Here is a 24,521-nt window from a genome sequence, read left to right as displayed (position 1 = left end):
TCTTGTGAAGTAGATCCTTATGCCATACCTTGTCGAAGGCCTTTGATATGTCAAGAGCAATTGTCCTAGAAAGGAAGCCTTTGTCAAGAGATTTACTAATCCTGTGGGATATAACCGTCAGCACATCTGCGGTAGATCTTGCAGAGCAGAAACCATATTGTGTGTCACTAAGAAGGTTATTCCTGCTGAGGTGGTTGACTATTTCTCTATTTAATATTGATTCCAGCAACTTACTCATAACACACAGGAGACTTATTGGTCTGTACTGAGAGGGAGATGACTTATCACCTGAATTCTTAAATACAGGGCAAACTGATGAGGTCTTCTAGGGGGTCGGAAAGCACTTCTCCTTAAGGCAGCGCTTAAATAGTTTCGTAAGTATGGGAGCAAGTTCTGGTTGAAGCTTTTTTAACACTATAATTGGGATGCCATCAGGGCCAGTTGCTTTACTGGAATCTAGGTTTTTTATTAGCTTAGCGACCTCATGCACGGATATTTCGGACTATTATTCTCATCTTTATTAGTTGTTGTTTTTCACAACCTTGATCGCTCTTCGGGCCCATGGCGCAGTTGATAGAGACGTTGAATCTCTATGGTTCCAGATGGACATTGTCTGAAGATAGCGGTTTCAATCCTACCCAAAGCCGGCCAGAGGCTTACTTGGCTAAAAAAAACGTGGTGAGACGACAACAACTCCAGATGGCAGTGATTGCTGAGAATGCAGTTAGGAGATTCGAAGTTTCCTATCTGTCACGGTTACCACCTGACGAAGCCCAGAGGAATAGTTGGCCGAAACGTCGTGAAAACAACAACCAATAAAGATGAAAACAACTAATAAAGATGAGAATAATAGTCCGAAATAAAAATAAATCAATATATATAATGCTCATCTCAAAAATGAATTCCAATTAAGGAATAATATATATTTATATCTGGAGTTAAACTAATTTAAAAATATAATTTTGTGGATGTCTGTTGTATATTTTTCAAGTTTTAGCTGGACATAATAATAGAAATTGCCCTTTGTATAATAAAAGATGAAAAAAAAATGTGAGGAATCGTTACTCATAAAAGATATCGCAATCAGTAAAGAAGCCATGCAACGTTCCACACAAAAACAACAAAGAGGTAAAGGTGGTTAGCAACACGCACTGATTTCAGGCCAAGATTTTTTTTTTTTTTTTTTTTTTACATGGGGGGTCACCACTTATCAAGGTCCGAAGGCCACTCAGGGATAAGGGTTATTACGTGTACAGTAATCAATGGGATAGTATTGTAGTAATCATTAGTATTAGGGGTTTTGATAGAGTGTCTTACTTAAGGGGACGGTTTGTCAGGAGTTTGTTTATGTTGGACTTGAAGACGTCCAGGTTGTAGTCAGGTGGAAAACAGGCAAGCGGCAGAGAGTTCCACTGGCACGCAGTTCTAAGAAAGAAGCTTTGCTCATAGAATCTACATTTGGATTTAAGCACAGATGAAGAGTGGGGAAAATTATTGACAGTAGTTTCAGCTAGACGAGTGTTTCTCTTGAAAGATTGGCGAGGGGGGGGCGAAGGATTGGAGCTCAGACGAGCACCTGCCATGGAAATAACGATAAAACAAAGACAGGCTCGCAATACACTTCACTTTTTCTGTCCTCAGTCAGTGAAGGAGAAATCCTTCATGACTGAGACGATTTTTATTTTTGTTCCTATCCATAGTGCCCCTTTTTGGGAAGCTGGATTTTCCCTACATTGCAAGTCGACCTTGTGTCTAACTCTGCCCTCGTGGGGAGGCAAGTAAATAGGAATAAATAAGTGGTAACCATAACCGGCACTGACAACCTGGGTGTGCCAAGTTCGAGTTCAGTTCATTCCACAGAAACACAATGGCATTGATTACTTTTCCATTTTTTTAGTCCAGTTTATGGAAAGTTTTGCAATTCTATAACTGCAGAGCCGTATCATTCCTGAATGTTTCATGGCTGATGGAACAAGAGTGTGCTATGCCAATGCATTAAATAAAAGATTCAGTTAAAAATTCTGTGCAGATTCCTGAGTTCAACAAAAAAAATTCCCGAGTTCCACAAAATACACCTTAACAAAAACAGATGTTACATAGAGATTACATAGTATGCAAATGAAACTCAAGATGTGAACAGTAGTCTGAAAAACCTAAATGATACAAAATTTTCATATTTCTTTTTATCGAAGTTAGGTTCAATTAACTCCCCTTTTGTTAAGAATAAGTTTACTTTATTCAAATGATAATTAAGTGTATCAGTTTTATTTTTACGTTTTATTGTTTTAAGAAAGTTTTTCAATTCTTTTGGTGTGTGTGAATCAGCTAAGAATGTTTCTAATCGTAGCTCTCTGTTACCCTCATTAAATTGATTCTAGTTTTGCATTTGTATGATTTTGTGTCATCTGCCTTTTAAATTCTAGCTGAAATATTATTTGACTTTATATTTTTTTTTATTTCAAAATTATCAATGGCGACCTTCATAATTAAAATCAAATGAATATGTAGACTATTATAGAAATACAAGTTTATTCTGTGTATACAGTTGTTTGGTATTTCACATCTACAGTTTAATAGGTTTGGAAGGTATTCAAAGTTTAAGATTTCATATATATATATATATATATATATATATATATATATACAGGGTGGAATCATAAATTTGTTGCCATAAAGAAAACAATGCTACAGCTATATTTTCAAACTTTGGTATTAACTTTCAAGCCGACTTTGAAGATGTGAGGTGGCATAATGTGGCCCTCACTTGAAAGCAGACCAAAGACCATAACCGTGGCTGGAAACTTTATTGATCTATGCTCTCAAGCATTGAACCATATCGGATTTGCATTTTGAGGGTGCTGGCAATGGTCCTGTTATAACTTAGATCGATAGAGAGCATGTTATACAGTGGCGCATCTCCAATCTCGCTCGTTGAACATTGTGTCACTTTCAGACATGATAGAAAGTCCCTAAAGCTCTTGGGATTTGTACATAACTGGCTAACTAGTAGATGTTCTGCAACAAAAATGAAAACCGGTTTTCATCAAACGGAAATGGAATAATATTGTGATTTCTAGAGCAACAATTTTATCGTTCCATCCTGAATATATATATATATATATATATGTGGAAATTTTGGATTAAATCATGTAAATTTACAACAAAATTTATTGTTTGACGAGAAATACAAAAATTAAAGTTTATTTCCTTAATCCATGGATTTTCCATGAATGGCTCATCTCATCGGAGGAAATGTTATTAGCAAAATAAATATGGGTAGTTATAAATTTGCTTTTTGACACATAAATTGAAAATTAAATCTAAAATGTTTGTATGAAAAGGATATTCCATGGTTGAATGAATATATATATATATATATATATATATATATATATATATATATATATATATATATATATAATGTTCCCTATCTTAGGTTGAGCATTTGAGAAGTGATATACAAATTACCATTAGCGTATGAAGCGATGCTCTTTGTGCAAACAAATTTAGCTTGGGTACTTTGGACAATGTCAAAACATTGTTAATTCACTGCCCACATTGCAGCAGCCATATAGCCATATAGCGCAACTGTCATTTGGGCAATCCGGTTTTCGATCCTAGCTTGAGGTAGTTGCTTATCTAGCCGCACTGATGAGCTGTGAAACAGCGAAACAATACTGTATGTGGATGACTATATATATATATATATATATATATATATATATATATATATTAGTGTGCCCACGATATTTCAGGACATATGTTATTTTTACTCCAGCAGAAAAATTATTTGACTTGATATTTTATATCAATGACTATTCGTATGATTGGTTAAATTCATTTTAGCTTTGCATTTGTATGCTTTTGTGTCGTCTGCCTTTTCACATTTTTTACCTTTTAATTTCAAATCGTAAACTGCTTCGGTCATTTTCACTTTGTTCAATAAATTGTAATCAGAATCATTCGAGTTGATACGAATCTCAAACTATTACAACAGACACTTTTAAATTGTCAAAAAAAAAAAAAATACTTACACATTTTTCCCCTTTTTTTGAATCAAACAATTTGGATTTATTTGGCAAACCATCTGAAAACACAGAATTGTAAATCGGTTTTGAAAATTTCATTATTTTTTTTTCTTTTTTAAAGATTAAAACTCAAAAAGGTTTCAACATTTTTGAAATGTCAACTAAAATATTTTCCTTCTTCCAAAATTTTTTATTTCTAAAAAATTTGGTGTCAAAATTTAGAAAAACTTGACTCTTTTTTTTAAACCAAATTTTGTTTGTTTCGGTCCTGTGTGGCACAGTGGATTAAATAATAAAATTCAATTGTAAAGTTACACTCATCTGGAGCGTTCAATCCTCAATGCGGGCGACCACAAAATACAATTGGGAATTACTTAGGACTTTTATCTACTCATGGCTGATGGAACGAGAGCATACTACATCCATGGGTGAAATAAAAGATTCCGTTTAAAATTTCATGCAGATTTCTGAGTTTGACAGACAGATTCTTCAGTTCAACAATATATTCCTGAAGATTATTGGAAGTTGCATTGACCGAAACATTGTGCAAATAAACTCAAGATGAGAACAATAGTCCGAAGAATCCAAACAATACGAATTCTATTTGTTTTGAATCATTGATGTCAACACCCATCAAAACTAAATCCAAAATTGTTGTTGGCGTGAAATAAAACAAAATATTATTTATAGATCAGCTGTGTTGTGTTTTACTCGCTGTCAGTGTGGATATAGCGTAGATTAGTAACAAAAGTAGATTTAGCAATTATATAGACTGAAAAGCACATTTGAACAGCTGGCCACATTTAGTTTTATGACGGTGGGAGCCGTTTGTGGGGTTTAGTGTTTTGCAATAAGAATAATTAATGGACAATCAATGAATTTTTACGACAGTCATTAGTTGATGAAGACAGATTGTCATTCAGAGGTTCCACAGCTGGATGCTAAAGAAAGCAGATCGTGACTTGGGCAAGGTCGGGAAAGCTTCGGGAGATTGAGATGAACTGACAGCAACAGACAAACGTAGCTCAGCATGAAGAGGGTCGATAGTGATGCAGATACCCAGAGTCCAACGTTTATATATGTAAAGCATCTGTGTTTTCTTTTGCTTTTTTGTTGTGTTTTATTTTTCTAGTTATGAACCCGTGTGCTCTTCTAAATGTCTGCCAGTGTGAGAAACGATGATGGTATTGACAATAATAAAAACAGAAAAAATCTGCAGTACACAACGTTAGTGTCGGCAGGATGTCAGGTCTGGTAGCACATGGCATCTGCTGTCAAAACACCCAAGCATTTATACTTATCTTTGCCCAGCCTCCTTATCACCTTATAAGGTGTGGTCCATGGCCTTGGTAGGGCCATTTTGCATGATGACATCATCTTTGGATATTATCAAGAACCACACTGACATCTTCTATTATATAAATCTCAAACGTTGCTTTGTTTGTTTGTGTGTTTGCATGCTTGTATGTCCGCTAAAAAACTTTTGTCAACTGCATTGGACCAGATCGAAACCAGTACCATCTGAAAGAGTAATCCCTTGGATGCATATGTGAAAATTAGAAAAAAACCATTAATTCTGTGGTGGTCAACTGGACCATTTCTTGCAAGGAGGGTCACTTTTTGCATCATGATTTTAGCAAGTCACGCATGCGTAGCAAACTGAAAGCATGTTTAAGGATTTTATTTTGCAGCGTCATGATATCATAAGTCATTATGGCTGTGACAGCTAGTGCGTTAGCTTTTTCCCCTTCTTTTCCTCTTTCATGTTTCAGGTTCGAACCCAGCTGCTGTGGCTCATTTTTTTGGAGGGTAGGGGTAGGGGGGTAGCACAGGCACTCACTGCTGTTTTAATTGAAAGAGAAGTTGTTTTGATTCATTTATTTATTTGGGGGTTGGTCTTCTCTCTGTATCCCTTCGGCTTAAATATCTGGTGGGGTGGTTGTTCTTTTTTTGTGGGAGTATTGATGAAAGTGCTCAATATCCTCAGTATAGTAGCTGTGTCCAAACCAAACTTTATGTCCACCTGGCAACACCGGATATCCATGCGGTGTGTTTGTATGCCTACTAAAAACTTTAATTACCTGCATAGGAGCAGATCGAAAGCAGTACCATCTGAAAGAGCAATGCCTCAAATGCATAATATGTGAGAATCAAAAAAAAAGATTAATTCTGTGGTGGTTAATTGGACCACTTTTTGGAAGAGGGGTCCATTTCCGCATCATTGTTTTCGCAAGTCGCACACACATAATTCACTAAAACTATGTTTAAAAAACTTATTTTCAATGTCATAATGTTATAAGCAATCATGGTCCGATGGGCAAAAATATTTGCTAGAACTTTTCTCCCTTCTTTCCATCTTTTGTGTTTCGGGTCCGAGCCTGCTTACCCCGACTAATTTTTCTTTTTTTTGCAGTCACACAGGCACTCGCTGCTATTTTAAATAGAAGCTTAGTCGTATCGTCGAAAATAATATTCCATAAAGTTAATTTAAAAATATTAGAAAACCAAATAACATTATAAAATATTTTATTAAATGACAAGGAGAAACGGAGGAAAATAATACCGGAACTTGTAGAAATTAAATATTTGCTCCCTTCCACCCCCGGTGTATGATGGGAATGTGGGAGGAAAAATTAGATAGTGAGTAAGTAACAAGCTACAAAGTGTTTGTGTGTTTTGAGTAAGGAATTAAATTTGCCAGAACTAATATAGAAAGATACGGTAGTGGATGAAAGCGGGTGATAATTAAGGCAAAACATACACTAGATATAGTCAGCTAGTGTGAGCATATTGAATGTGCATGTGGCGTCTACATTTGCAATGCTATAATGATTTTATGTTATAGGGGAAAAGCGTTATCAGTTTATATAATAATAATAATAATAATAATTAATAATATTAACAATAATAACTAGTGGGACCGGTGTAAATTCCACAGGGGGCTCATTCATATATAATATATTGATGTTGGCATTCTGTAGATGTTCAGCATAAAGGTAGGTTCTCTCTACCGTGCTAGAAAGCTACTAACGCCCAAAAGTATCTTGTACCTCTATAAGGCCACCATTCGCCCATGTATGGAGTATTGCTGTCATATTTGGGCTGGTGCATCTGCTACTAGTCTTTCACTCCTAGACAAGGTTCAAAAGAGAGTCGCCAACCTAATAGGTCCTGAACTGTCATCTAAGCTTCAGCCTCTGTCCCATCGACGAAATGTAGCATCCCTCTGCCTGTTCTACAAGTACTTTAACGGTAAATGCTCCGACAAACTGTAAGCACTTGTACCCTCTCGACGTAAATACCCTCGACAAACCCGACAAGCAGCAAAATTCACAGTTGAGATCCCTAGATGTAAGAGAGCCTTCTACTCCAGTAGTTTCTACTCCCAGAACAGTTAGACTTTGGAATTCCCTTCCGGATTCCTGCTTCCCTAACTGTACTGACATGCAGAAGTTCAAGTGTAACGTGAACCGATATCTTGCTGCCCAACTCCCCACATAGTACCCCTGTAGCTTATGTCCCTGATAGTAGCCCCCTACATGCTAGTGGCAATGTGCCTTGTTTGGGGTGAAAATGTAATAAAAAAAAAAAAAAATGGAGACGCTCTGATATTATTGTAGCTCTTTTGTTAAAACTGCAAAAGTATTTATCTAAGCTAGAAGGGACGCCGTCGTAGCTCAGTCGTAAAGTATGCTTAAATATATTTTAATTCTTGCAGATTTCGTATATATTATTATAGAATTAATGTTCTATCGATTTTTATCTATTATAAAGTTGCGATTACAAAAATAAAAAAAATATGTATCCATATGACTTGGGTGCATCAGCTTGAATCGAAACTGAAAGCAAAACTTATGAAAAAGTATGTGTATATATATATATATAACCTATATATAACTTGAGTTTCTTCAGCTGCAATTGAAACCGAAACCAAACCTTATAAAGAATTGTTGATAAAATTATTTATAAAAAAAATAGATTACTGGAGTGCGATTAGCTTTAATCGAAACCGAAACCAAAACTTATGAAAAATTCTTGGTAAAATTATTTATATTACAAGAAATGGAAGTCCATAGCAATTAAATGACAGTCACTCAGATATAAGCATGACACACAAAATAAATAACACACACACTATCCTATTAATATATAGATAGTTTCAAGGATTTTCAAACAGACCGAGGAAGTAGAACATAATCCAAAATTCTACTGAAAGGTCATGGAAAGTACTGGAACCTTCAGGAGGTGTTTTTCCCACTCAATTCCAGAGAAAGCTATATATATATATATCCCTGAAACAGGGTTTCATGGTAAACAACTGATGATCCCTTAAATTTCATTGGTACTATAGTGAATTCGAGAGAGCAAGTTAATGCAGTTATTGCAGGTTATTAAATGACTTACTGACTAAATAGTTTTCTAACGAATGAGAACAAAATATAAAAATTAAATAAGTTTTTTTCAATAGTTTTATAAAGGTTAAAAAAAACTTTCAAGACTATATGTGTGTGTATGTGTGTGTGTGTGTGTGCGTGCGCGCGCGTGCGCGCGGGTGTGTGTGAGTGGAGATTAACTTTTTTTTGGGAGGTTTTTGTTGTAAAACAAGTCCCAGAAAATTTTTTTTTAATCGTTTAGTAAAAAAAAATTAAATAACTTTATTTGGTTTTCTAAAATTTAAAAGTTAACCTTACAAAATAATTTTTGCAAAGACGTTACCAACCTCTTTCTAGTTATGCTCTTCTTAGTTATTATCGCCTGTAATAAGCATTGCACCTTTAACCCCGAGAAGATTGCCAGTTAGAACTGTTTGGCAACCAATGCCTTTAACCATTGTGCCATGTGTACATAGCTGACCGAATGAGAACAATCTGTCTTGAGGATTAAATAAAAAGGTCAGTTTGAAATTCTGTCTGCATTCCCAAGTTCGACTTCAAAATTCTCGAGTTCAGTAAGGTGCACGTCAAACACTAGACAGCTTACTTGCCGTATGAAGCTTACTTTTTTTTTCTAAATTTGGTATAAGTAACTTTATCTTCATCTCCATCCCACGTAGGGAAGATATGCCACAAGGTCGGGAACTTGAGGTTCGAAAAGCCAGTGCCTTAGAGAAAGAGCACTCCAGCCTGAAAAAAAAAAGAAAAGAAAAAAAAAGATGCCTGGATAGCCCTGTCAGCATTCCTCCTGTAGGAGCACTTCAAGCGATTAGCAATAAACTAACCCCATTCTTAAAGGGTGAGAAGGCAATGCCTGGGAAAGTGGATCACTTAGAACTGCGCAGGAAATAGGGCCATACAGCTCAGCAAACAGAAAGCACGTAATCTCAACAATGATCTAGATTCTGATGGCTTTGAGTGCGAGGAGGGGTAGGGAGATCAAGCACTCAGATTGAGAATTCTTCTGATTCATTCTTTCTAATCGTCGTTTTTTAAGCATCATTCTCAGCAGGCCTGTCGGATGACATCCAAAGTTTCGTATAAGTTCGTTGATGTAGGTGTTTAGCTGAGAAAATTATGAGTGTAAACAGATATACAAACATTGCGCGCTTTTTATATAGATCACAACACCAACCGAGAGAGGCTAAAACGGGATACAAATTGAAATCGGTTCAGCACTCTCAGCAGGATTCCATCATAAAACAGCGGCGTAGATTTTGTTGAGACAACTTTTCTCTCAGCCGTAACCAAACAATAGCTGAAACATTAGTCGAAAGAAACCAATGTCGGAAATTTTTTTTTCTTTTGTCATCTAGCAGGGTTACCCGGCGTTGCTCGGAACAAAACTGTAACATATTTCTATTAAAACCCCTCTCTCCCCCCTCCATCCACCCCTTTCCTCATTGCCCATTCCTTTCTCTAGATATACACACACGCTTTGAGGTTTTCCAACGGATCTTTTGCCATGTAATAGATTCCTTAGGAAGGTGTCACTCATAAGTTTTGATTTATTTCTCCAAGAATGACAGGAAAACTGAAGACCTCTCTCTTTTTGTGTACTAGTGCATATACCTACATGTACTAAATAACGGCATAATCACGTCAACACACGGGTTCCCATTAGATCATCGAAGTTAAGCAATATTGAGCCTTGTCAGTACTAAATGGGTAACCATGTGGGAATACCAGGTGCTGCATGTGCCCCTTGCTTATCTTGGCATTGTTTCCAGTCGTCCTGGACTTCTCCTTATAACTGGACTCAAGCAGTGCTGATTACTGCTGATTTAGGGAGAAATGTGGTTGAAGATTGCGCAAACCTTGCCTCACAATTACACGTGCCGCTGCTCTTACAGGCAACAAATCAAATAATAATCTATTGTATAATCGTGGTGTGTGTATACACGAGTATATAGCATGGCTGCCTATATAATATATATATATATATATACACACACACACACACACACACACACACACACACACACACACGTGTATGTATATATCATGTCTGTGTTTCCAGTCCGTATCGCCGAGTCTCTTTTAATGTATGTATAAAATACATCTGTTTGTCTCCATGTGTGAGTGTTGTACATTACGCATAATCTCGATATTTCATGTGGGTGCGTATTTTATAGACATTTAACGTCTTACAGAGATAAATCACGTACCTTGTTCCATAGTCGATGTTTTCCGGTGGTTAGTTTTTTTTCCTTGAACTCCAGTGACAGAAGATATTTCTCTCCAACTAAACGCTAAAAAATTATATTTCACAGAACTTTATTCCCATCTCCTCTGGGAGTTTGCTAACGTTCCTTTCGGATGCTACATCCTGCTATGATGCGTCTGTTAGCTTACACTAGCGTAAAAATACATCATCCATTTCTGAGTCCAATCTCCGGTCAACTTACGAGTACGACTCTCTTGTGCTTTACGTGTATATATGATAATCTCGTTCTTTCTTATTTACTACATAACTAATGCTCTTTTCGCATTGTATTCGACAATAGTCCACGTTTGGAGATAAGGGTAGGGGTTTAATCGCCCCCCCCCCCTCCAAGAAACCGCAGCGCGCGGTCTCTATTCCAAAGGTTTAACAGCTATGTTTTTGACAGATGAAGTTAAAAAGAAGGATAAAACTCACCTAAAGCTTCATTTAGTTTTTCATTTCTTGCCAAAAACATAAGAAATTCGTAAAACGAAATAGTCACTGTCGATGTTAAAATTTCTTGTAAAACTTCCATGGGGGGAATTCTGGACAGAAAAAAAAATACTTACAAAAAACAATTAAGAACAAAAGCAGTAGAAAAAAACAAAAAAAAAACAAAACAATAGTAAATAAAAATAATAGAAAATAAAAACAGAAAAAAAAACAATATAAACCAAACAGCAATAAATATCGATAAAAAAAAGACAAAACAAAACAAAAATATTAAATAAAAAATATAAAACAAAATAGTAGAAACCAAACAACAATAAAACACAAAAACGTAAAAAATAATAATAATAAAAAACAATAGAAAACAAAAATAAAATAATAGAAAACGATTGCAAAATATAAATATTAATAAACATTTATTTAAAAAATATTTGCAAAAAATAAATGAATAAACATAAATAAACGTATTAAAAATATTTGCGAAAAATAAATGAATAAACATAAATAAACGTATTAAAAATATTTGCGAAAAATAAATGAATAAACATAAATAAACGTATTAAAAATTTTTGCGAAAAATAAATGAATAAACATAAATAAACGTATTAAAAATTTTTGCGAAAAATAAATGAATAAACATAAATAAACGTATTAAAAATATTTGCGAAAAATAAATGAATAAACATAAATAAACGTATTAAAAATTTTTGCAAAAAATAAATGAATAAACATAAATAAACGTATTAAAAATTTTTGCGAAAAATAAATGAATAAACATAAATAAACGTATTAAAAATATTTGCGAAAAATAAATGAATAAACATAAATAAACGTATTAAAAATATTTGCAAAAAATAAATGAATAAACATAAATAAACGTATTAAAAATATTTGCGAAAAATAAATGAATAAACATAAATAAACGTATTAAAAATTTTTGCGAAAAATAAATGAATAAACATAAATAAACGTATTAAAAATATTTGCAAAAAATAAATGAATAAACATAAATAAACGTATTAAAAATATTTGCAAAAAATAAATGAATAAACATAAATAAACGTATTAAAAATATTTGTGAAAAAAATGAAAAAACAAAGAAAACATAAACTTATTTTAAAAACTAGGAATAATTTGTGAATATTCCTATCTATTATTAATTGTGCAAAAATAAAATGGGTGAAAGAAAATTCATAAAAATAAAGTGTTGTTGCTCGAAGGGTCGTTAAGGAAGATACGAATATGGGTTAAAGCAAGGTATTTGTATTGAGAAAACAAAATAAACAGAGAACAACACTCAACAGTCGTAGTACTTAATACCACCGAGTGTCGGTACCTCTATGTCTATCTATATTTATTTTTAAAGTTAGGAAGAGTTCATGCTTTGTGTATGGGTGAGTCCCCACAAAATAAATAAACATATTTATAAAAAATAAAAAATAATATTGAAATGAAACAAACCATAAATCGTGGAACGATATTTGGGTGGGGTCACTAAAATGACTGATGACGTCTATTTCTTACGAGGCGTCACAGAGCAAACGGCCCAAGTAACCTAATACGCGTGATCGTTTAATTTTCTTGTAAATTTTATTTAGCTGGGAATTGTGTCATCCTAATGAACGTTAGATATTCACCCGCTATCTCATACATTACAAGCAAGGGATCTTTAAAGACGCATCCACTATTTTAGAGATCAAACCGAGAGATCTTTTAAAGATTCCCATTGAGTGCAATTGCTTGTATACCTCTTGCACTTGGTCCACCGGGTATATTTGCTAGGTAGTTTTGGAAATTCTTTTTCATGAACGCGGTTGCTTTTATAATCACTGGAATGATGGAGATCTTCCCAAGATTCCAATTTCTTTTCAAGTCGTACTCATACATAAGGCATTAGTATTTTGTCATCTTTTTTTCTCTTTCAGATCTGCTTAACCCAGCATAATTGGGCACACTAACTTCTACTAAGGTTGCTTCTTTTTTTTTTTTCATTATGTCAGGTTTAATAACCCCGTTTTCTAGGTAAGTAACTGTAGGAATAGTATAGTCAAAGTGGATAGTGTGTATGATTTATTTTCGAATGTTCTTTCAACATGTTCAGCAAGGAAAATGCAATTTCAAACTTAAGCATGACAAACCAATGGAAATTTTATGCTTCTGAATTTTTGAGATGAGGATTGGCTATTCATATCATTTGGATTCATCAGACTATTAGTCTCATCTTGAGTGTGATTTTCACAACATTTCGGTCGATGTAACCTCCAGCCTTCTTCAGGTTGTCTTGTCGCATTTGGGAATGTTACTGTCGAACTTGGAAATTTGGATGACATTTTAAGTTTAAGGCTCCTCAAATTCGTACTAGAATTTTGTGCAAAGACCTGTGGCACTTGGAAAAATCAATTATAAAAGCGATATTCTCCCGAAGGTTCAAGGTTCAATTCTCAGTGTGGGCGACCGAAAAATATAATTGTGATTACTTAGGATCTCTATACAGTCATGGCTGACGGAACAAGAGCATGCTACTCCTATGAAGTAAATAAAGGATTCCGTTCAAAATTCCGTCGAAATTCTCGAGTTCAACAGAAGCATTACCAAGTTCGACAAAATACACCTGAAGAAGATCGGAGGTTACATCGACTGAAACGTTGTGAAAATAACGCTCAAGATGAGAACAGTAGTCCGATGAATCCAAATAATACGAATAATGGAAATATTATTTCAAACATATATAAGAGACCCCCTGAAATTCTATTTCAAACATTCATCTCTGGTTTCCCGTCCATATCTTTCATCTCGTTTTTTTTTTTTTTCCATTGAATAATACCCGCCCCATATCGAAAGATGGCTACTGCGAATATTTTGTTTCTCCCATTCAAATATGGTTACAGTTATTATTATTAATTTTTCTTGGTCAGTTACGCTATGTTTCAAGCTAAACTGTTACTGACCAATCAAAATGCTTCAGCGTGACAGATCAACTATTGACCGACGGAGCCTCGTTTACAGATACGTAGGTGCTTCTCAGGAAAAGACAATAACAATATAATTATTGTTTGTGAATTCCGTCAAATGCCAACCTTATATTCGTCGATATTTAGTTATCGTTGCGGGAAGGTCAACATCCTCAAAATAATGCAATTATCAAACGAAGAAGAGAAACCATTTTCTTTCATTTTTTTTTTTTTTTTTTTTTTTACTTGTTAAACTTTTTTTTTTTATTGACCTTCTTGTAAAAGCGCAAACGGTTGATTTAAATAAGTTGTGAATGCAATGCAAACAATTGGTTGACAAAAAGTATTCAGAGTAATATTGTCACTACTTACATACGGTCGGTACACTGGCCAAGAATTAAACGCTGCTGCTGCATCATCATCATTATTATTATTATTATTATTATTATTATTATTATTATATTTTACTAGACCACCCGTGACCCGTTGGGTCAGTACGTTATATTAGCTATGGAATTCATGTATGAGCGTGACACTTGTGGCATAAAGAAAATAGTTTTTTTTTACATAACAGAAGCATTTCTATGAAAGTATATTAAAATGAAAAAAGAATATAGATAGATTTCTATGAGTCGTTCTGTTTATTATAATTGTTATTTTTCTTTAAATTACAGTTACTGAATTATAAGTGGTTGGTCATACTTATAGGTAAATATGCACTGAACAGGTATCATAATCCTTATTATAGTTAAATTCAAATTTTGATATATCATCTTTTAAATGAAATTGTTAGTTGAAAGTACAGAATAATAAAAAAAAACACTCTCCACATGTTAATAATGGCTTTTTAAATAGAAAATGAAAATAAAATGTAACTTTTTTCATTTAATTTAAGCAAACATTCAGTACCCATTGTGTAAAGGAAAACACTATTTAATGTAATAGAAATGTGTGCATTTACCGATTCAGCTTTCCGTTTGGAAATGTAAGCAGAAGACTTTAAAAAACATGGGAAGAAGAAAAAGAAATGTTTTTGTAATAACGCCCTCTAGTAAAAAGGTCTGCATTAGTTAAGGGGGATAACTCTATCCAGTTTTACATCGCTCTCTTTTTCTCTCTCTCACACATACACGTAACTATTTCTCGCGTACGTAACGATAACAGAGGGAGTAGGAGTGTTGAAATCTATTAGAGGGAAAGTGAGAGGGGTTTTCTTTCCATAAATTGTATAGGGTAATATTTCATATTATTAATAGATTCATAGATAAATAGATTTTATAATATATATTATAATTATCTATGAATCTATGTATTATTTGTATATATAAATAACTATTTGATCAAATTAAATGAAATTGTTTGTATTAAAAGCGATATAAAAATTCCGGAATTGGAATAACGGATTGAAGACGTTGCTATTTACGCATGCGCAATCGGATGTTGAAAACTGAAAATCTGATTGCAAACATACAAGATCCATAGACTTTTAGTATTATATAGATTTTATTTTATTTTTTTATCAAAGATGGCATAAATATCATAAAACACAATTACAACTTCTCTTCCGATTCTTTTTCGAATTTATTAAATTAAGCCCATATTCTTTTCCTTTTTATTTTTTAGTTGATGAGTTCCTATTCTTCTGATGAGTCAGGCCGGAAAAGATTTAAAAATTAACATAATAATTATATAAATGGTTCTGAGCTACGGAACAGATGTTGTCAAGAATCGAGCATTTTCACATACTGAAAAAAATAAACAGTAAGATGGACAAGACCTTGGAATTTGAACTTTTTGTAAATTATTTGTATATGCTCTGTAGTTACATCGAGCTTCATAAATTAAAGGATTGGTATAAATAAATAAATAAAGGGTGAAATATAATTGAATAAGCATATTTCCCCATATATATATATATATATATATATATATATATATATATATATATATATATATATATATATATATAAACATATATTAACATATATATAAACATATATATAAACATATATATAAACGGATATATGTATATGTTTATATATATATGTTTGTTTATATATATGCTTGTTTATATATATATATATGTTTATATATATAAACATATATATATATAAACATATATATATTATATATATGTGTTTATATATATGTATATATATAAACACAACATATATATAATATAAATATATATATATATATAAACATATATATATATATATAAGCATAAACATATATATATATATATATATATATATATATATATATATATATGTATATAATGTTTATTCCTACTGATTGTGCTATTTCTAATTTATTAAGTAATTCTATTTCAAACAAATTTAATTGAATTTTTTAATTAAAGGGTAATTAAGTTTGAGAGGCAGACGGTGAACAAATCCAATTACACATCTAAACAAGAAAAGGAAAAAATGATTGTAAGCATGTACATACGTTCGACTATTCTGACAAGCAGCAAAATCCCACCCCTTCACTGTCGAGGTCTCTACTTCCCTCGAAATGCTAGACTTTAGAATTCCCTCACTAGTTTCTGCTTCACTGACTGTACTAACCCGATAAAGTGTAAATGTAATGTGAACAAACATCTCATTGCTCAACTTCCCACGGTCCCATGTAAGACACGATCTCAAATAGTAGCCCCTTTTATTCTAAATTGGTTAGGGTTGATAAAAAAAAAAAAACTGAAAATACCGAATGTTTTTCTTGTCGTTTCTTGAATGCTTGATTGCTCTTAGAAAAGTGCCAGCCTCAACTCCGTCGGCTGGAGGCGAAGAGCTCGAAGAGGCAACAGGGAGGTTGGCAATATCCGATGTAGGCACAACGACTGGGTCTCGAGGGCTGCGTTGAGAATGAAGGGCTGAATAGATTTCGCCACACTTTTGGATGAATTCTGCAGAATAGAAAAAAAAAAAAGTCAAAAAACAAAATAAGACAACGGGGGAAAAATATTGTAGCACTATTTGGAAATAGCAGCTCCGTGCATACATTTTTGCTAGCCTTTATAGACGTTTCATAAAAAACGAACATCATATACTACAATAGCCTCAAAGGAGGAGGTAATAACTGGGACGATGGGCTCATAATGAACGAACAAATACTTCACTATTACATTGCCTTTCAATAAAAAAGGAGAAGTTTGACATTCACAGACAACATGAATTAGAACAATTACATTGAGGACATTGCCAAGGCTGCTGCAAAGAAGGTGTGCTCTCTCTACTGTACTAAAAGGCTACTCACACCTGAGAGTATCCTGTATAACAGACACGAGGGGAAAGCAAGTGAACACATATCCAAGGCAATGACAGAAACACCAAAGGAAGACCTCCAGTCTGTTGTGAAATGGAAACAAAAATGGATGGTAACGTTCAATGTTGCGAAGACTAAGCTTGTTTCCTTTAATAATTACAAGAAACCTTCTAAACCACCAATAGCTATGACTAATGATACACTACCTGAAAGTACTTCGCTCAAACTCCTCGGCTTAATGTTCACAGGGAACACGAGTTGGAATAGATACATCGAGAGCACTGCCAAGGCTGTTCTGAGGAAGGCAGGGTCTCTCTACCGTGCTAGAAAGTTACTTACACCTGAAAGTATCCTGTATCTCTACAAGGCCACCATTCGCCCATGTATGGATTATTTATATTTAACAGAGAAACTTGAAACTATTAGATATAAGAACCGCAAAAAATTATTAAATGTTAAAGTAGAATCGGCAAACACTTTAGAGGTTATGGAGTAAATAAGATGTAAACAAAAAATCGCTATTCCCTTCATTGTGGTTTTATTACAATCAATAACCTTTCGGTCGCCATACCTTTATAATAAACCAATTGATAAAGTTGAAAAAATATGAAGTGGTTCCATTACACTGCTAATTAATAACTACACTAACCAGAAAATGTGGAAGACTAGGCTAACATAAACGATTAAGTAAAATAATGGATAGAGCTCCCGTCTGGCTACGATAGGCGAATGAAGACAGAATACGCCATTTGCTGGAAAAAGGAGAGTGCACATTTGAATGCTTATTAAACAAATAATAATAAACTAATAAAAAACAAAAATAAAACACCAAGAAAATATTAAGAAAATATTAATAAAATAATAAAATATTAATAAAATAATAAACAATAATAATAAAATATTAATAAAATAATAATAAAATATTAATAAAATATTAATAAAATATTAATAAAATAATAAAATAATAAAGAAATAATAAAATAATAATAAAATATTAATAAAATAATAAAATATTAATAAAATAATGATAACATGTTAATATAATATTAATATCATAATAATAAAATAATAAAAAATAATAAAATATTAATATAATATTAATATAATAATAATAAAATATTAATGAAATAATGATAACATATTAATATAATATTAATATAATAATAAAATATTAATACAATAATAATAAAATATTAATATAATATTAATATAAAAATAATAATAAAATATTAATAAAATAATAATAAAATATAATTATAATATTAATATAATAATAATAAAATATTAATAAAATAATAACAAAAAATTTATATAATATTAATATAATAATAATAATAATAGTAAAATATTAATATAATAATAATAAAATAATAATAAAATATTAATATAATATTAATGTAATAATAATAAAATAATAATAAAATACGAATATAATATTAATATAATAATAATTAAATATTAATAAAATAATAATAAAATATTAATATAATATTAATATAATAATAATAATAATAAAATATTAATAAAATAATAATAAAATATTAATATAATATTAAAATGATAATAATAATAAAATATAATATAATAATAATAAAATATTAATATAATATTAATATAATAATAATAATAATAATAATAATAAAATATTTATAAAATGATAATAAAATATTAATATAATAATAATAATAATAATAATAATAATAAAATATTAATATAATATTAATATAATAATAATAATAAAATATTAATAAAATAATAATAAATATTAATAAAATATTAATAAAATAATAATAAAATATTAATATAATATTAATATAATAATAATAATAAAATATTAATATAATATTAATAAAATAATAATAATAAAATATTAATAAAATAATAATAAAATATTAATATAATATTAATATAATAATAATAATAAAATATTAATATAATATTAATAAAATAATAATAATAATAAAATATTAATAAAATAATAATAAAATATTAATATAATATTAATAAAATAATAATAATAAAATAATAATAAAATAAATATAAAATATTAATATAATATTAATATAATAATAAAATATTAATATAATATTAATATAATATTAATATAATAATAATAATAATAATAATAATAAAATATTAATATAATATTAATATAATAATAATAAAATAATAATAAAATAATAATAAAATAAATATAAAATATTAATATAATATTAATATAATAATAATAAAATAATAAGAAAATAATAAGAAAATAATAAGAAAATAATAATAAATAATAATAAAACAACAAAATATAATAAAATATTAATAAAATAAGAATAAAGTATTGATAAAAAATTAATAATATTATAATAAAATAACAATAAAATAACAATAAAATATTAATAGAATAATAATTAAATAATAATAAAACAATAAAATATTAATAAAATAATAATACAATAATAATAAAATAATAATAAAATAATAATGAAATATTAATAAAATATTAATAAAATAATAATAAAATAATATAGACGCATACATACTATTATGTATTTGTCTGCATATATACAGTCGGGTAATCCTATCCCTATAAAGAATCATATAAAATATATATTGAATTAAATAAAATACGCATCAAGTGCGCCTGAAAGCCAAATCACAACATACTCTATTTTCAGTGTTTTGTTTTGTTTCTTTTTTTCTTTTCTTTTTTCTTGCCATTTCGTAAAGTTGTAGAAAAAAGTCTGTTTGTAAAGAGCCGAGCGTTGTATCTAGCGGTTGTATTTTGAAATGTTTGAACTGTGCGTAGGCAATGCGAGAATAACGTCAAGGATGTGAGTTTATATAGAAACGTTGTTTTAATTTGAATAAAATAAAATACGTATCAAGTGCGCTTGAAAGCCAAATCACAACGTAATATTAGGAAAATAAAATAAATATTTTACTTGTTTGAAATTTATCACAAATATATTTCAGAGGTATACTCCATCTTCAGTGTGTTGTTTTGTTTCTTTTTTTTTTCCTTTTCTTCTTCCTTGCCATGTTGTAAATTTGGAGAAAGAAATGTTTGTATTGGATAAACAATTCAAATGAAAGAATGACAACGCTGAAATAATAAACTTTATGTATAGACATGAAAACTTATACGTTCATACGCTTCGATGTTTTACATCTGTATAATTATTACGTACACGTTAATAATAAAAAAAATGCAACTCTCATAACACCATCTATATCTGGATCTTTAAAAAAACCGTTACAGGTTGTTAATTTGATCATCTAAACATATGTTATTTTGAAATAAATAAACAAATAGGTAAAAAAAATAAATAAAACGAAAAATAAAATAAATAAATAAATAAATTATGGTTTATCAGTAAAATAAACAGATAAGGAATACACCAATGGTAATAAAGAACTCTGTTCCGTCTGCCTGCTTCCCTCCGGACTACAACTTGGATGTCTTCAAGTCCAATGTTAACAAATTCCTAATGAACCGTCCCCTTAATTAAACACCTCATCAAATCTCCACACTAACGTAATGTACTTGCAATAACCCTTATCCCTGAGTGGCTTCTGGGCCTTGATAAGTGGTGATCACTGTGTAAAAAAAAAAAAAAAAAACTAGACGGAAAGTCTAGAAATGAGAAGCTACCCAAATGAGAATATTTTTTTTAAAGTGTGTATGTGTGTGTGGGGGGGGGTCACACGGGACCCACTTGAAATTAAAGTAAGCACTTAGGCCTAAAATTAGAATATAGCCCAAACCTTCCCGCTGAGATAACTTGACCAGGTCGAAATGTATTTCTTTTCTCTCCCTACCCTCTCATTCCCTATTCCCTCTTTTTGCCGCACCCCTTCCTCCTACTCGCATTCACAAGCTATACCCCCCCCCCCCGCTTTCTTACAGGCTTTGATCAAACCCAGAAAACTTTGTTATATAAAAAGTGAATGAACCTTGATTTTCCTTTCAGTATCGCTTCTTCTTTCGGTTTGATGAGGTGGATCTCTCTAAATTGATTGTTGTTGGTTGTTTTTGTTTTACGGCATATCAACCCTTTTCAGGTTATTTAATGCCGAATCCAAAGATTTTTAAGAAAAAATTTTTAATAGAATATATTTGTTGTTTTCAAGTCAGTTTCTATTCAACCCGTAGTTGGGACCCTAACAGGTACTATCACTACGGGTCAGATTAGACCTGGGAGCAATGGCAATTAAAGGGTGGCTCCACACTCCCTAAAGCCAGTCTCAGCACTGGATATAGTTTAAGGTCATATCCAGAACCCTCTAAATTGAGATTCCACTGAAACATGTATGTTCATATAACAAACAGACTATCTATACTTCTATGAATTATTTTTTTTGTGTGTGTGTGTATTGGTAATCATATTAAAAAAACAAACCTTTTTTCTATTTATTTCAAAAGAAAATACAACTTTGTTATATATGGGTCGTGGAATTGCATTCATCTGCAAAGAAATCTAGCTAATGTGCATATTCTTTTAAACATTCATTTTAATTAATTCCCTATCAGTTTTTTCATTTTTCTTATAGGATGATGGTCATAGTTAACTGTTACTTGTAATTATATTCATGCAGATATTCTACATGATTTATACTTGCATAATATTTGCGTAAAAACGCTTTAGCAAACACAAACATCTTTCTATATACATTTATATGCATGCGCATATATATATATATATATATATATATATATATATATATATATATATATATATATATATATACCTACCAAACTTCTCTATCAGTTTTTGGTCTACAGACATGAAACTTAATATATAGGGTATTCGACCCCATGCAAAATATGTTGGTTTTAGCCAGGGAAAATCAGTGCAAAAGTATGAAAATTAAAAAAAAAATGGAATTTGCCAGATGAAGGTCGAATGACGGCATTACGAATATGCATGCATAACGTAATAGCTATTGGTTTATGTTTTTGTTTTTAGCCTTATCAAGTCTCATCTAAAAAAAAAAAAAAAAAAAATCGGCATTTCCCTCCAGCATATATCTCGAGACAGTTAATTCTTGAATTACTTCTGTTTTCTAGACGGTGATAGATAATGTGGGATCGCCGACGAAACATCTCCCAACAGATATTTTAACTGAAGAAATTTATCACACTCTTAGACAAATTTATTATTATTATTATTATTATTATTATTATTATTATTATTATTATTATTAGTAGTAGTAGTAGTTGTTGTTGTTGTTGTTGTTGTTCCGCGTAAACATGATACATTTCTGTAAAAAAATATGTTTACTTATTTTAAAAATGTTTCACATAAAAAAGAAAGTTAACAGTTACAAGAAATAAATATTACACATTTTTTGAAAATTAAAAGTAAGAATGTTTCACATTAAATGTTAATAAAAAATAATTAAAAAATAATATAATATTACATATATATTGTAATACATCATATGTGTTGTAAGATGTTTCGTTGGGGACACCAAATCGTCTATCATCGTCTAGAAAACAGGGGAAGTAATACAAGAACTAAATTCTCGAGATATATGCTTGAATGCAAAAAAAAAAAAAAAAAAAAAATTTAGAAACTTGAATTTGTTTCTTACTTGAACTGCACAGCTCAAATTTTGAGAAAATTGCGCATTTGAGCTTAAAAAATAGAAAGATGAAAGATAATCACGGATCGTTTCAAGTTGAATTTCATATGCAATTAAATTTAAGATTTCTCAAAATAAAACTTTCTTTTCTTTTCTTTTCTTTTTTTCCCCTCTTGAGATATTCCAGATTGTCGTCGATTATCTAACTGCGCGGAAGAATTCGCTTACCTTGGAAATAGAATTGAACTTGAAAGGCATACAAGAAATCAGCAAAAGAAACGAGCGAATCCAAAGCGTCGTCGAGAAGAATAATCCTGGAAAAAAAAAATACAACTTTATTTGAATTTCCTGTTCGATTAAACGAATAAAAATTCAACGATCGAAAACCGCCATTTTGGATTCATATTTTCATCTTTTCAGTGAAACAACATTTTTTTCTTTCAAGAATCACAAAAGCTAATTTGAAATCAAGTATACCAGGGACGTTCCAAAAGTAATGCCTCTTATTTTTTTTTTATTCCACCCGAATAAATTAGAGGGGATTGCAAATTGCATTGTTATGATAACTGAACTAATGCATTCATGACCTGAAAGTTTCATCTTTCTGTTGCAGATATTGACGATGTTAGAGTATAAGAAAACAATCCCTATCATGGATGTTCGCCAAAAGCAAAGTTGCATCATTGAATTCCTGCAAAATGCATAGAGAATGGCGAAAAGTTACGAAGACGGGAGTAGTACTATTAAAACGATCGAAATTTTGTGACGCATTTTGTAATCGTCATTACCAAAACACGTTCAAATATTTTTTTTTTAATGGGGAAAGAAAAAAAAAAATGCCGGAGACTTTAAGCAAAGTCTCGTGAATAAAGACAAAATACAAAAAAAAAAAAAAAAAAAAAAAAAAAAAGGGATAGAAAACATAAAAAAAGGAGCAAATAAAAACCAAACCCGAAAAGTATATTAATTTAGTCAAGTTTTATTGAGAGAAATAAAATGCTGAATTGCTTTTATTTCATAAAGCAAGGATTAGCAATTAACCTTAAGTACCAATTATAAAGAATAAAAAATAGATAAAATAAAAAAGGGGGTCTCTAGTTGAGAGAGTATTCTAGATTTAATTTTATCGAATGGAACGACAACGTTAAATTTATCGTCCAAACGATAGTAAGCAATTAAAAATTGGGGGAAAATATGTTTTCCCTTTTAAAATAATGATACAGAAAAAAAAAAAACAGTCGTACTTGATATGTAAAATCCTGAAAAGAAAAAAAAATGCAAAAGAGTCTTTAAAATGTTCTTTTTCTGTTAGTCTTTATTTCAGAGGCACTCTCTCAATCTTCTAGAACCTTCTGATTCTAATGTTTTTTTTTGTTTTTTTTTTTGTCTTTTAAAATAGAAATGTCCTGATGAGGAAGGGAATTTCGGTAGAATTGTCTTCTAACCCGACGGTCGTTTTCCTTAAGTTATTAATTTTACTACTTTATTACTTTCCTGGAGAACACGTGTGCCGATAATCTGTCCGTCGTTTGGTTGACAGGCCGGTAAATTTAATTTCTGTTTCTTACAGAAAAATATCTCAGTTTCTTTGTTGATCACTTGAGACTAA

At 30.9% G+C, this 24,521-nt stretch overlaps 1 protein-coding gene across 2 annotated transcripts in view; it reads right to left on the bottom strand.

Annotated features, from left to right (window-relative positions):
• The window catches only part of LOC145252503 (centriolar satellite-associated tubulin polyglutamylase complex regulator 1-like), a 90,379-nt gene that overhangs the window by 5,084 nt on the left and 60,774 nt on the right, over positions 1-24,521 (bottom strand). For both annotated transcript variants that reach the window (XM_080112008.1, XM_080112007.1), the window contains 4 exons: positions 23,141-23,226; positions 16,778-16,976; positions 11,103-11,212; positions 4,035-4,087 (listed from right to left, as the gene is read on the bottom strand). In XM_080112008.1, the coding sequence (XP_079968134.1) occupies positions 4,035-4,087; positions 11,103-11,212; positions 16,778-16,976; positions 23,141-23,226 (448 nt within the window). The remainder of the gene's footprint in view (positions 1-4,034; positions 4,088-11,102; positions 11,213-16,777; positions 16,977-23,140; positions 23,227-24,521) is intronic.

Source organism: Euprymna scolopes, chromosome 29 (genome assembly GCF_053919585.1).
Source record: "Euprymna scolopes isolate OS-2025 chromosome 29, ASM5391958v1, whole genome shotgun sequence".
NCBI lineage: Eukaryota > Metazoa > Mollusca > Cephalopoda > Sepiida > Sepiolidae > Euprymna > Euprymna scolopes.
Note: the sequence above shows the minus strand (reverse complement) of the source record. Positions and strands in the feature narration are given on the sequence as shown.